Source organism: Mchenga conophoros, linkage group LG15 (genome assembly GCF_057382185.1).
Source record: "Mchenga conophoros isolate Kocher_MC1m ecotype Shallow Benthic linkage group LG15, M_conophoros_male_GT1.1, whole genome shotgun sequence".
Lineage (NCBI taxonomy): Eukaryota > Metazoa > Chordata > Actinopteri > Cichliformes > Cichlidae > Mchenga > Mchenga conophoros.
In genome coordinates, this window is record NC_140540.1 from 34836683 (window position 1) to 34852347 (window position 15665).

Consider the following 15665-nt stretch of genomic DNA (forward strand, 5'->3'; position numbering starts at 1 on the left):
TTGAAATCCGTTAGGAAACTTTAACAGGCTTTTAATAATGTCAAATAAAAACTATACTAAAACCTAACCTAACCAATATACTGATTAACTCAGCACTTTCCAATGGGATAAAAAAAAGCCAAATCAAACTTATAAGTCTAATTAGAAATTTGTCACACGTTAATAGCATATCTGGTAAACATTACTTGTAAAATAAAATCTTTTATATAACTATGAAGGCCTGACACCAAAAACCAACACATGCCATTGATGATGGTTAATATTTTCTTTTGAAACTGAAAATTACAGCAATATTATTGGGCCTAGATATTGAAGGCATATTTTACATACCTGGTTTTAATAATAAGGTTATGCAGTTGCTGTATAATACAAAACACAAATGCAAAACTAAAGATAATTACCTCAGTGAATAAGAAGTGTGACTGTTCAGGCTGCTGGGTGTGATACACAATGTAGTCTCCCAGTGAACTGTGCATTGCTTCTTTAACAAACTCTTGCATTAAATGCTCTCGTTCCTCATCAGGCAGTTTGGATTTTTCCAAACGAACCACTGAGTCCAGAGTGGCACAGTTGAGCAGAATGTCTTTGGCTTTGTTCAGAGTGACCTGAGCATCAGTCTCAGTACTCTCACACTCTGTTACTTGCATGACCACAGAGGAACAAGTGTCTGAGTGATAGCCGATGAACACATCACTTGGATCATACTCCTTTTCTGAGGAGTAACTACTTAAGGAGACAAAATCATTAACCCATTCCTCCAGTAGTATGGCAATCATCTTCTGTTCCTCTGTGAGGACAGTGTTGATGTCAAGGTAGTGTTTCTCCAATCTGTTAATGAGTGGTATTGGAAACTGCTCATAAACTACTTCCTTTTCTTCAATGACTATGAGCCTGAAGTTTTGGTGAACTCTGCATTTCACACGATGTGTTCCTAATCCAAGATCAACATAATTTTGACCTCCGAGGGTCACATAGTACTGATTTAGAGCATCATACAGACTTTCATACAGATTTTGAAGGTTGAGAAGCACAACTGTCTGTCCTGTCTCCATGCACACTTTGACACGGTTTATGTTCCTGCAAATCTGTGTGTATTCCTGATCTTTCGGGAAACTCGACCCAAAGATTATCTCTGGGCAGATTTGATGAGAGCAGAATATCTTTTGGAGAATCTGAAGAGCAGCAAAGTTTTTTGTGAGTACTAAAAGGTAACGACTTTCCTCCATTTTGGAAGCTGGACAGATGCTTTGCTCAACCATATCAATAGTTGTGATATTAGTATTGGAAAAGTCAGTTCCGACTTCTCTGCTGAATATGTCAATTACATCAACATCATCTTTTCCGCTAAAGTTTCGCAGGACTGCTCCGGTGATCTGATCTGCAGTAGGAGGTTCATTAGACATTTTGGTAATTGAAAATAACATTTTTATCAGACTGTAGAAATCTCGCAGACCAAAAAATCCTTTGCTTTTATCACATACTGTCATATATGCTTTTGCTAAAGGTTGGAACAGGTGACTGATCTTTTCAAGAACATGTTGCTCAGAGGAACAGATTCCTCTGGCACTTTTGATGAGCTCTTGCTTATTTAAATCTCCACGGGACACAAAAATTCCACGATTCATCTTGGCAGGATCCAGTGCCCAGTTGGAAATTCCAATGAACCCAACCCTTTTATGAGGTTTTGGCTCATCATCAACGCAACCCTCTTCCAGTAATGGGTGCAGTGCTTTCAGTGGCATTTTCGGGGAATCCTCAGCCAATCCAATCTCATCAAGAACAACTACTGAAATATATTCATCCAGGTTTTTGCTTTCTTGAAAGCGGGCACATTGCTTGAATGTATTGATGATTCCTTCAGGAGTTGAATGAGGGCTACACTGGAAAGACACCAGATGTATTTGCTTCAGCTTTTTGTAGAGGTCAGAATGTGATGTAGGACCCTGCATTGCATCTGCAACTAGAGTTTTAGATAGTGATTTGGAGCTTCCTGGTTTTCCAACAATAAACAGGGGAATTCTCAGCTCAATGCAGACCACCATCATGAAAAAGTTTTCTTTCAAAGCCTCATTTCTGGCTATTGTCTCAGCCATGGGTACACCACTGAGCAGGAGGTCCTGCATGAGTTGAATTTCCTGCATTATTCTCTGTGGTTTATACTCACCAGGAAGAATTTGGCTGATAGTTTTCAGATATTTGTTTTTGCTCTCCAAACAGGACTGATAGCACACTCCAGTAGCCATCAAGAGTGACCAGATTACTCTGTCACTAACAGGTGAAAGTGGTTCGTTGCTTTTTCCCTTCTGAGGTTGCTGTTGAAACAAGGCTTTTAGAGCTTCAGCAAACATTGGGTGATTATTGTGGAACCACAGAAATACTTGCATGCAACGTTCAACATCTCTCAGACTGACAAAGCTGCATTCATCTTTCCTCTCCCTCATGAACTTTTGCGATGCCGATAACACTTTAATTATTGTTCGGATATTGCTCATGTCAATCGCGCTGGCCTTCACCTGTCTTTGTACTATTTGTTCAATGTACATTTGCTCTGTTGTGTCACTGAGTTGTCCAAAATCCCAAACCAGAGGTATCATGCTGGGTGGTAACACATGAACACGATACACAAGCTGGCGGAGAGGGATGGAGCCAAGTCTGTCTTCAGTCTCCTCAGCCCGAACCCGGTAGCCCAGTCCTGATGCTTCCAGCTGCTTGATCATTTGGTCTGTATGTTTTCTGTAAGGGTTGCATGCTGCAATTATCTGTAGGCCTGTATTAGAGCCAAGCTCTTCTCCCTGCACTGAATTATCACAAAGGACCTCCTTGATGCTATTAACAGCTTCTGTGGTGTTTGCTTCATCAAAGAAAAGAACTGAGTCAAGCTCATGATTCTCTTTATTGGTCCTTGCAAGAGTTTCAGCTTCCTTCACTTTCTCATAAATCATTTCTGACGTAGTTCCTCCATGAACTTTGACCAGTTTCATGTTTTCTGCTGGTGCTCCACATCTTCTTAGTTCACACATAAATTTTATCAGCCTTGTTTTGCCACATCCTGTCTCCCCCATTATGATGACAGGAATGCCACACCTGAATCTCATATGAATTGCCATCATTTTGAGGATATTGTCGGTGGTCAGTTCATATGTTACATCAGGATCTGTTGGCCACTTGACGCCAAGAACATTGCACAGATGCTCAATCTTCTCAGCTCTAGAAAGCTGATTAAAGTCTATGTTAAAAGGAACTCTCTGAAGTTTTAAGCCATTGTACAGCCTTTGACTCATGATATTCTTCTTTATCACTTCCTCTGTCAAAGGATTTACTGCATCAACCCCTTTCTGGCCATTGGGCCTAAGGTGAAATCCAATGAATGTCATGGACATGTGGTCATCATTAAAAAAGATGTATGGATGTGGCTCTGATTCCCACCTTTTTCTAATGAGGAATGGAGCTAAGTCTTTTTCTTTTAGTCCACTGATGTCAACGTGTTGCCTCCCTGGGCTCTGGTCAATGATGCATAGTGATGGTGTTGCAAAGTCTTTAGACATCAAGATCATGAACTCAACCACAAAGTTTTTGAATCCACAAAGAGTGTCTCCAACCAACTCAAATTTGCAGAAATCCGAATTCTCACAGTCTTTCAACTGAAGATTAAGAAACCAGATAAAGTTACGCAGCTCTGCCCATGATGGATCGATTATACCACAATAGCTTAAGAGTATCTGAAGACACTTTGCATGAGTCCCTTCAATGCCTCGGTAAGTAAAGTTGTCAAGACTGTCATTGTTGTGAAAACGTGTGAGGTACTGGTATGGTCTTTGATAAGCTTCACTCCTGAAACATTCATCATCCATGAGGGGGTTATCACAGGCTATGGTTGGATTTTGTTCTTTCTGCATTTCCAAAGCCAAAACCTCTTTTGGTGGACGGCAAAACACCTTTGGGAAAACATCCAAGAATCCAAAGTTTTCGTTTTTTACCTGCAAGTATATAAAATAAAGTTTAGAATAAGCAACTCTATTATAAACTATATCATTCTCTCCTCCAATCATATATTCAGCAAATACCTGTTAAGTTAGGGAAAAATTAATTGAACCCCTAATGTTTTGTAAGTTTGCCCACTAACAAAAACCATAAAATAAGTGCCTGGAGTTCCTTTGGTTTGGAGCTCCATGCAAGATCTCACTTCGTGGACTTTCAATGATAATGATAATGATGTGGAACCAGCCCAGAACTTCTCAGGAGGATCTTGCCAATGAGCTCAAGGCAGATGGGACCATAGTCACCAGGAAAAGAGTTGGTAACACACTACACCATGAAGGACTGAAATCCTGAGGTGCCCACAAGGTCCCCGTGCTCAAGAAACCACATGCAAAGGCCTGTTTGAAGTTTGCTACTGAACATCTCAGTGATTCAGAGGATGGCTGGGTGAAAGTGCTTTTTTTATTTAAAAATCTTTTATCGAAATTTTTTATCGAAAATCTGTAGAAGAAACTGCAGGTTCGAGTTGCCAAACAACAGTCATGAAGCGTTAATGACTTGGTGAGGTTCTGCAAAGTGGAGTGTGACAAAATCCCCCCCGAATTGTGTGCAAAACTTGGCCAACTACAAGACATGTCTGACCTCTGTGATTGCCAAAAAAGGTTTTGCCACCAAGTACTAAAGCACATTTTGTAAAGGAATCAAATACTTATTTCCTTCAAGAAAATGCTAATTAATTCACAACTCTTTTGACATGCATTTTTCTGGAGTTTGTTGTTATTGTTCTGTCTCTCACTGTTGAAATAAACCTAGAATTGAAATAATAGACTGATGAGTTTTTTTTAGTGGGCAAACTTAATTTTTTCCCGGATGTTGGAGTTTAAAATGATTAAATAAAGCTGTTTTTATTATTTTATATACATAACGCAATGTGCTCATAAACGAGTTGGCGCTCCATGTTTTGATGGTCAAAATCCTCGCCCAGCGGTATGTCTGGGCTGAAATATTGAGAATTAATGTAGTAGCGCAGAGGGTCTTTTTTGCTGCATGCTTGCAAGTCACAGTAGATAATAGAAGGATATTCTCTGGGCCAAAGGGAGTCCCGAACTAGATATATAGGATCAGTAGTAGTAGGGTACTATTAAAATGATCAAGGCTAGGCAGGGGGGTGTTTTTCTTTTCTCAAGCAGATAAAGAGGTCGGGAGTGAGCGGGTGAGTGAAGAGGAGGTCAAATAGAGACACCAGCATGGTTCCAGAAAGAAGACAGTCATAATAATATTGTGTTATTGTTGGGGTATAAAAACCTGTACAGCCCAATCCAGGGTCATCCTGTGAAGATAGATGGCTGTGTTCACAGAAAGTTTCAGCGCTGTAAACTTGTAATTCTAATTGCCGAAGCAAATTAAATCTTTTTAAAAGACAGATATTTCTCCTGTAACTTCCTTCTGAAGAAATTGAACCTGACACTGACTGTATGTCATAATTTACCAGTTACAATATTTCCTTCCTGCAGCTGAAACTAAACGCTAAAAGTCTGGCATTATGTACTTGAATATTGTGCTAATTATTTAAAAATCTGCTTTATCAAAATTTTTCATTTAAAAGGACACGATAATAAAATCCCTAAATTAAACCAACAAAATTATGTAGTAGTATTTCATATGATAAACACTGCTCAAAAAGTAAAATTTCCACATACCAATCTGGTGGTCTGATCATTTGTGGGTTCTAGTAATTCAATGATATACCAGTGGTTCTGGCTGCAGTGCCACATCTGTCCATCTGAATCCATCAGGTACCGCAAAAAGAAAAAGTTGAATATAAATTCATCCAGGCCTTTTTTCACCTGGAAAATCAAAATTAAAATTCTGTTACTGAATAAACAAAATTATGACCAAAATTATTTTATATGTGTGCAAATGAATGCAGCTTCACTGTAAATGCATTAGAACAGACATTTTAAGAAATGTGAGTTTGCTAACGGCAAAAAAGGTCAGCTCACGCCACAAGAGAGAAGACTGATGCAAAATGTAGAATTTTTAACAAGACTTGGAAGAAAGAAAACCTCACTGCCCATTTAGCAGTTAACCTTTGTCAAGGTAGGGTAGCAGCTAAAACAACAACCTACAGCTGCTGCAGGCCTACTTTTCACTGTGCAGGTTTGACAGCTAATGGCTGATATCAGCAAACAACGGAAGTTTTGAGCACACATCGCAGAAACATCTTTGCACCCAGATATTGTGATTCTTCAGAGATCTCTAAACAGCTCTTAACACCGGGAGTTTCCCTGGGAAGACCTGTAGAAGTAGACTGCAGTGGCTTCAGTGGCTAGTCTCTCCACAGAGCTTATCTGCTAGGCATGAGTGGACCATTTAGAACAGGGGTTGGCAACCTTTCTGATGATGAGTGCCATCTAAAATTTCCTCAGAAGTCAATGCGCCATATGATTGCATTAGCAATAAATTTAATAACGCCCTATATTAACAGTTACACACTATATAGAACAACTTTATAGAATTATATTTGTTCGCAGATGTTGGCAGCTATCAGCAAATAGTTATCAGCTATTTCGAAACAAAAAAAAGACACTTTTTATCCATAACAAGAACTCCATAACAGCAAAGGAACTGTACAACAGAAAATGCAAGTGCTATTTATGGTCTCCTCACAACAATGATAAAAAAAAAAAAAAAACTGGGCCATTGTGGCATGTTTGTTAAAACAGAGATACACATTTTAATGTGATCTCTGGTCTCCGAGTGTCCAGCATTCAGACGGCTACGTGAGGACACTCTTCGTGTGAGAGAAAATCTGCTCACATAGATATGTAGAACCAAATACTGTCTATAAGTCCTCTGCAAAGTTCTGAAGACAGTTAAACTTGTCAGGTAGTGATGTCGCACAGCTTTCGATTCCAGCTGCGTTCGTAGTTCTGCAAACGTTGACCCCCACAGGGTCGAGTTTTTCAGTTCAATCAGCTGCATTTCGATGTCGCATTAACTGCCATTAACTCAGCCAGTTAATGCGAGACTGCTCATTAAAGCTTTCTGGTTTGATGCTGCGCTGAGCAGGGAGCTCCTGAAGCATTTGAAGTGTCGGAATGTGGAAATTTCAACATCGCTTGAAAAAACTACCAGCTACCAACGTCCCTCTCACAGGTAGGCTAAGTTATTTTTAGCCAATTACAAGTTGAATCTGGTAGTTGGGGTTGTTAGCTAAGATACTTTCATTAAGAAGCGGCACAACTAATGTGTCTATGCGAGCTAATTTCTGATGTGCACCGCTGGCCGGCCATTTATTTTTTAATGCACCTTCTCAGATTAATTCACTGCGTGTCGTGCCCAGTGCTGGACTGGGACAAAAAATATCCCCGGCATTTTAACTAGAGACCGGCCCACCAGGTATTATCGGAAAAGCCATAAAGCCTTCGAATGAAAACAAACGCTGTTGTGTCAGTGATGCACAGTGGCTTGCAAAAGTATTCGGCCCCCTTGAACTTTTCCACATTTTTTCACATTACAGCTACAAACATGAATCAGTTTTATTGGAATTCCATGTGAAAGACCAAAGTGGTCTACACTTGGGAAGTGGAGCGAAAATCATATATGATTCTAAACATTTTTTACAAATAAATAACTGAAAAGTGGGGTGTGCGTAATTATTCAGCCCCCTTTGGTTTGAGTGCAGTCAGTTGCCCATAGACATTGCCTGATGAGTGCTAATGACTAAAAAGAGTGCACCTATGTGTAATCTAATGTCAGTGCAAATACAGCTGCTCTGTGACGGCCTCAGAGGTTGTCTAAGAGAATATTGGGAGCAACAACACCATGAAGTCCAAAGAACACACCAGACAGGTCAGGAATAAAGTTATTGAGAAATTTAAAGCAGGCTTAGGCTACAAAAAGATTTCCCAAGCCTTGAACATCCCACGGACCACTGTTCAAGCGATCATTCAGAAATGGAAGGAGTATGGCACAACTGTAAACCTACCAAGACAAGGCCGTCCACCTAAACTCACAGGCCGAACAAGGAGAGCGCTGATCAGAAATGCAACCAAGAGGCCCATGGTGACTATGGACGAGCTGCAGAGATCTACAGCTCAGGTGGGGGAATCTGTCCATAGGACAACTATTAGTCATGCACTGCACAAAGTTGGCCTTTATGGAAGAGTGGCAAGAAGAAAGCCATTGTTAACAGAAAACCATAAGAAGTCCCGTTTGCAGTTTGCCACAAGCCATGTGGGGAACACAGCAAACATGTGGAAAAAGGTGCTCTGGTCAGATGAGACCAAAATGGAACTTTTTGGCCAAAATGCAAAACGCTATGTGTGGCGGAAAACTAACACTGCACATCACTCTGAACACACCATCCCCACTGTCAAATATGGTGGAGGTAGCATCATGCTCTGGGGGTGCTTCTCTTCAGCAGGGACAGGGAAGCTGGTCAGAGTTGATGGGAAGATGGATGGAGCCAAATACAGGGCAATCTTAGAAGAAAACCTCTTCGAGTCTGCAAAAGACTTGAGACTGTGGCGGAGGTTCACCTTCCAGCAGGACAACGACCCTAGACATAAAGCCAGGGCAACAATGGAATGGTTTAAAACAAAACATATCCACGTGTTAGAATGGCCCAGTCAAAGTCCAGATCTAAATCCAATCGAGAATCTGTGGCAAGATCTGAAAACTGCTGTTCACAAACGCTGTCCATCTAATCTGACTGAGCTGGAGCTGTTTTGCAAAGAAGAATGGGCAAGGATTTCAGTCTCTAGATGTGCAAAGCTGGTAGAGACATACCCTAAAAGACTGGCAGCTGTAATTGCAGCAAAAGGTGGTTCTACAAAGTATTGACTCAGGGGGCTGAATAATTACGCACACCCCACTTTTCAGTTATTTATTTGTAAAAAATGTTTGGTATCATGTATGATTTTTGTTCCACTTCTCACGTGTACACCACTTTGTATTGGTCTTTCACGTGGAATTCCAATAAAACTGATTCATGTTTGTGGCTGTAATGTGACAAAATGTGGGAAAGTTCAAGGGCGGCGAATACTTTTGCAAGCCACTGTACACTGTCTTGTTGGTATATGTATGATTTCTATACATTTTACATCAGATAAAAACTTTGGTTGTAAGATTCAGATAATTATTTAATAAAAGCTAGACATTTTAAATAAGAATAAGAAAGAAAAGTATTTCTTTGTGCCCCCCTTTCCCTGTTAATGCCCTAACTGGCCCCCGACAAAACTTTGCTACACCTGCCCCTGCACAGTTACCAGCTGTCAGCTACGTAAAAAAAGGATCCTGGTGTCATTTGTCTCTCAGAAACACTTCATAACTTCCCTTCAACTCATTCATGTCACCTAAAAGGTAAACCCGTTTCTCCATCACCTGTTCAGCTCTGATGATTCAGTAAGAACATCTCCTGGTTTCATCTTCATGTTTCCCTCTCACCAGATATCCAAACCGATATCATGACCAGCAGCTTTTACGGCTGTGGTTCCAACAAAAATCAGCTGATACTAGAAAGTAATATTAAATAAATTCTAACAGCAGCTGATCAAGCTTAAATGTGCTGCTGTTGTTTACCGCGACATCCGCTGGTTTCCTCTTTCTGGCGCAAAGTGGGGGATAAACAAACAAGAGAGAAAAGCTGATCAGCTGATCATTGATCAGTTTCATGATTGAAGTAGCAACAGGAGAGGGAGGGGGAGAGATTGAGAGAAGAAGAGGCAGCTGACAGCGTAAAGACGCAGAATTCCAGCCTTGTGTCTTTCTCCATTCTAGCTGAAGTACGGGACTAACTGTGTTCCTTTTCAGCTCGATACGAAACGCGTAATATATTCTCTGAATATATTCAAGGACGGTCAAGGACGGCTACAAGGCACAATCCTGCCCTCCGTTTGGCAAATCTGATCACGCCGCCATCTTCCTCATGCCAAAATACAAACAAAGGCTGAAACAGGAAGTTCCGGTTCAGAGGAAGGTCGCGCGCTGGACGGATCAATCGGTGGCCGCGTTACAGGACGCACTCGATGACGCAGACTGGGGCATGTTCAGAAACAGCTCCGACGATGACGTCAACGTGTTTACGGAAGTGGTTGTGGGATTCATCGGGAAACTAGCGGATGATACTGTGGCACCCCTGTGAGGGAATGACCACATTAATGTTATTTTGTGTAAAACACTCATGTAACGGGACATTTTTCATTGCTATATGTATTTATTTTCAGTTCTTTAAGAGGATAGAAAATCCATGTAATAGGGATTCATTTTATGTTAGAAAGCAGTGAGGGCGGAACTTTGGTGCTTGCTCCGGGGTTTGGGGGTGCAGTAAGTGGAGCCCACCTTCCGCTGCTTCCTCAGACACGTTCTGGAGGAAAGCAGAGACGCATCGTGTCTTCCTTACTCCGCTCTTCACCTGCTTTTACAGGTCGGTAAATGGTGCTCGCACCGAAAATGTTGTTTATTGTTACCATGGTTACCCACGTTAACGTGAATGAGAGAGTTAAGGCGGTCCGCCCGAGTTAATTACATGTAAACGCGGGAGAAAACCAGAGGAGTGTCCCGTGCGACCGCACCGCGAGCCCGCTCGTTAGGTGGAGCGCTCGTGAAGCAGAGTCAGTGCGCTCCTATGCTCGGTGCAAACGTGTTGTAATGCTCCAATCGAATCAGTTCTGTGAGATGTGAATGTTAATAGTTATGTTGAAAGTGACTGAGTAGATTAGCTAGTGTAACACAAGCACTCTGAGCAACTCTGTGTAGCTAACAGAGGCATTCACGGGTTAATTAAACAAGCTGTGTTTCATGATGCACTAAATAGTGATTTTGCCAGTAAATTACTGGAGGGAACAAATGTAATGTATTTACCAATGCTGTTATTGAATATAACTGTTTAGCCAGTAAGACACTGCAGAAGACAATGTGATGTGTTTATTGATATGATAAAAGAATGTAGTTGTTATGGAAAGAAGTGTGAACTTAAGAAACTGAACCAGTTAAAAAGAGTATATTTCACTGATGTTGTGAAATAAGTAAATGTAATTGATGTGAATGAGGAACCAGCTGAACAGTATATTGAAAGCTCATGTTTAGTGTTTTATAGCATTTATTTGTGTGAAATAAATCAGACTCAGACACGTTCTGGAGGAAAGCAGAGACGCATCGTGTCTTCCTTACTCCACTCTTCACCTGCTTTTACAGGTAACATATTGTCATCGTGGTCTTCATCCTTGGGACCCGTAACAAATCTTGGGGGCTCGTCCGGGATCGGCGCCACCTTGTGGTCGGGGCTGATCCATAAATGACATCTGGGACCAGGACGCGAGCTGATGCTGGCTGAGCGAGCTGAGAGTTGGAGCCGAGACTGATCCATCGTCGTGCTGAGTGGCCCATTGAGAGGGACAGCAAGGAGTTGCAGCCATGGCCGAGGGAGGGAGGAAGAGCCTAGTGTGGGACATTAGGAGAAGCCTACTCACCCTGTCAGTGGGAGAACTCTACAAGATCGCTAAGAAGGTGGGTCCAGCGGACCCGGGTCAGCCAGAGCTCGACGCAACAGACCAGGAGGGCTGCTTTGACCACATCAGTTCTTTCATGTACAGTAAGCCACTGCTTGAGGCAGAAGATGGTGGGATGGTGGACTTGTTAATGTTAAAGGACTTCATTGATGATGTGATTGAAAATCGACAAGTATGTGATGATAGTGAGTACGCAGATTCACCCGTTACACAGACACTTACACAAACTCTGCAACCAGCTCACCCCTCAAGTGGCATGGGTGATAGTCCTACGCAACCTGTTCCGGTGACCACGATAGCTAACATGGTTAACCGGCCGCCAGTTGCAGGTACAACTAGTCTGACTGGCCTAGCTAGCTCTATCTCTGATATCACTAACACTGAGCTGCAGGAGATGTTAAATAGCTATGAGGCGCTTGGTAAAAAACTGAGACAAAGTGTAATGGTCCCCACTGAACAGTCACCTCGACAGCCAACAGGTTTGCTAGTTCAAGCTAACCTAACACAGAGCGACCCATTTCAACCCAACCCACCCGGGCAGTCACGGGCCCAGCCCACTCGTGAGGGGATGATCTCTCTGAGAGACCTCTCTTATCTCCAGAGAAGAGAATTTAGAGTACAAGGGGGTCAAGTTGGTGACCATTCATCCGACATTAGCTACAACAACATTTGCAAACAGATGGATGAGGGGATTAGAGAAGGCTTCCCTGACGCAGAGATAGTTCGTGGAGTGCTCAGGATAATAAAGCCTGGAACTTTTAAAGATATGCTAATCAATAAAGACGATTTGACTGTACTTGAACTGAAGGGGTTCCTCCAGGCCCACCTGAGAGAGAAAAATAGTACAGAACTCTTTCAGGAATTAATGTGTGCCAGACAAGACGAGAGTGAGACACCACAGCAGTTTCTCTACCGGGTGATAGGGTTGAAGCAGCGGGTCCTCTTCACATCCAAAATGTCTGATGCAGGCATAAAGTACAGTCCAGCTACTGTTCAGGATGTTTTCTTGCACTCAGTCTACCAGGGGCTTGGGTATAAGCACAGTGACATTAGGCGAGAGTTAAAACCTCTGTTGTCAAGCGGAGAGGTGAGTGATGAAACAATTTTGCGCCACATAATGAGAATCACTAGTGAGGAAAGTGAGAGGCAAAAGAGAATAGGCTCGTCCCGTCGACAGAACACAACTAACGCACATAGTGCTCAGTCTGAGCTCAACACCATCCAGGAATGTAGTAAGCAAGACCGACCAGTTGACATAACTAAGACTGACCCGATTAAAGAACTCACAGCTAAAGTTAATGAGCTCGCTGGGCTGGTGGAGGCAATGAGACAACAGACTCTAGCACGAGCCTCAGACCTAGCGAACCCATACTCACAAAACAGGTCAAGAAACAGAAAAGACAAAACCTTTGGGTGTCCAAACTGTGTTGAACAGAACCGTCCAGATTGTTGCCATTGCTTCATCTGTGGGGAAGAGGGTCACAGGGCGGTTGGCTGCTTAAAAAAATCTAAGAACCAGGGAAACGTGAACCGGTCTCTGCAGCGGGGCGCCCAGTGACCGAGTCCAAAAGAGAGCCCCACAGTGAGCGCTTAAGGGAGGTGAGGACCCAACCTAGCCTTAACAGTAGCAAACCCAGTCTCCCCTCACCAGTCACATCAGGAGTTAACCGGCAGCAGGGTGAGGCACTCGGTACGTCTGGTGTTATGACACCCCACACTAAACGTGGGGCAGTTGCTAAGCTAATCGGTAAGAAAGCCCTCATACAGTGTAATTTGAATGGCTTAGCAGTGAAAGCACTACTTGACACAGGTGCTCAAGTTAGCATCATAAGTCGAGATTGGAAAGACAGATACTTGCCTGACTTAGTCATGCGACCTCTGTCAGAGATCATCGAGGAAATTGATGAGTTGAAAGTGTGCGCAGTCAATGGGGAAACCATACCATTTGATGGCTGGGTACCCATCATGATCAACTTACCGGGGGGTGAAGACCCCAGCCTCTCCGTCAGTACTCCGGTCCTCGTCAGTACTTTGCCAATGGACAAACCATTGATCGGTTTCAATGTCTTGGAACAGATCATTGAGGGGCAACCAGAGCGGTTGATACCTACTCTTGTTACCTTGCTGTGCAATGCCATCTGTCTTCCCCCTGAGAAAGCTGAGGTGGTCGTAAGCTTCATCCAGACAGCAGAGCCAAACATGAAGCAAGGGCGCTTGAGAACAGGTTAAAGGGATGTGATTATCCCTGCTGGACAGGTCACCTGGGTAAAGTGCCGGGTTCCATCATTCATGAATCCACCTGATTGTTTGGTGCTGTTTGAGGCTGATGAGGGTAATCAGGCCCTAGAGCAGTTGGATGTTTGGACGGGGTTAGTTGAAATACAGAATCCAGCTAAGCCGTACGTCGCCATTGCCCTGAGTAACGACACCAAACATGATATCACCTTGACGAGGAAGACTGCCCTGGGCACCCTACAGCCGGTTGAACGTATTGTGGAGGCCGAGGCCCCAAACGAGTCCCAACCTACCGTAACAGTTCGCGAGGTAACGGTGGAGCCAGCTGAACCTCTCCCAACGTCATGGCATCCGCCAGTGAACCTTGAACATTTGGAGGAGGAACAAAAAGAGATTGTGGAGAGAATGTTGTTCGACGAGTGCAGGGCCTTTGCGAGGGATGGGAATGATATTGGTTGTAATCCTGATCTGAAAATGGTGATAAACCTAAAGGATGACATACCAGTGCAGAGAGCATATACTTCCATACCTAAGCCGCTGCTACGGGAGGTTAAAGAGTACGTGCAAGACCTCCTGGTGAAGGGATGGATAGTAAGATCCAAGTCCTCTTATGCTGCTCCCATCGTGTGTGTACGGAAGAAAGACGGTTCACTCCGTCTTTGCATAGACTACCGTCTATTGAACCAGAAAACTGTTCCGGACCGACACCCACTACCTCGGATACGCGACCTGCTTGACACCTTAGGGGGATACTCCTGGTTCAGCATCCTTGATCAAGGCAAGGCTTACCACCAGGGGTTTGTGGATGAAGGCTCCCGCCATCTCACCGCCTTCACCACACCCTGGGGCCTATACGAATGGGTGAGAATCCCGTTTGGGCTCACTAATGCACCCGCCGCCTTCCAGAGAAGTATGGAAGAGATCTTAGGTTCGCTGAGGGATGACTGTTGCGTACCATACCTTGACGACATCCTCTGTTACTCACAGTCTTTTGAAGCCCATGTCGAGGTGGTCCGCAAAGTTCTTCAGGTCCTACAGGTCCACGGTGTGAAGCTGCGGCCTGAGAAGTGTGAGCTTTTTAAAGCAGAAGTTCGTTACGTGGGGCGCTTAGTTAGCGCTGAGGGCGTCAGGATTGACCCAAAGGATCTGGAGGCTGTCTTGGCCCTGAAGACCAAGTCACCGCAGACGGTGGGTGATCTGAGGCGGGTCCTGGGCTTCCTTAGCTACTATCGCTCTTTCATACAGAACTTTTCGAAGATAGCTCAGCCACTGTACGAGCTACTCCAGAGCAAGTCTTCAGAACGGCCCACTCGTAGCCATCAGAGTAAAACCAAAGGGCCTCAAATGCCATCAAGGGCGCCCATAGACTGGACTCCTGAGCATCAGAGGGTACTGGAACAACTGGTCGACATGCTAGTCCATCCTCCAGTGCTAGCATATCCAGACTTTGACCAACCCTTTGTTTTGCACACTGATGCATCCGAGCAGGGACTGGGCGCTGTACTCTACCAACAGCAGGGCGGGAAGTTGCGCGCCATTGGCTATGGGTCACGAACCCTGTCGCCTGCTGAACGGAACTACCACCTGCACAGTGGCAAGTTGGAGTTCCTGGCTCTTAAATGGGCGGTGTGTGAAAAGTTCAGAGATTATCTGTTCTATGCACCACACTTCACCATTTACACAGACAATAACCCGCTTACGTATATCATGAGCACAGCTAAGCTGAACGCAGTTGGTCATCGATGGGTTGGGGAATTGTCTGATTTCCGATTTAGCATCAAATACAGGCCAGGAAAAACAAACATAGATGCCGACACGCTGTCCCGCGTTCCTCTGGATGTGAACAACCTTGCGTCAGTGTGCACCGAAGAGCTGTCACATGAGGTGGTGAGAGCGGCTTGGGAGGGAGCAAGAGTAGCCCAGCAGAAAGAAGTTGCG

General features: G+C 43.7%; 1 protein-coding gene across 1 annotated transcript in view; it reads right to left on the reverse strand.

The window, feature by feature from the left end:
* The window catches only part of LOC146558750 (E3 ubiquitin-protein ligase rnf213-alpha-like), a 144115-nt gene that overhangs the window by 65445 nt on the left and 63005 nt on the right, over positions 1–15665 (reverse strand). The window contains exons 25-26 of the mRNA XM_085245913.1: positions 5679–5825; positions 402–3977 (exon numbers count right to left, since the gene is read on the reverse strand). Of these exons, the coding sequence (XP_085102039.1) occupies positions 402–3977; positions 5679–5825 (3723 nt within the window). The remainder of the gene's footprint in view (positions 1–401; positions 3978–5678; positions 5826–15665) is intronic.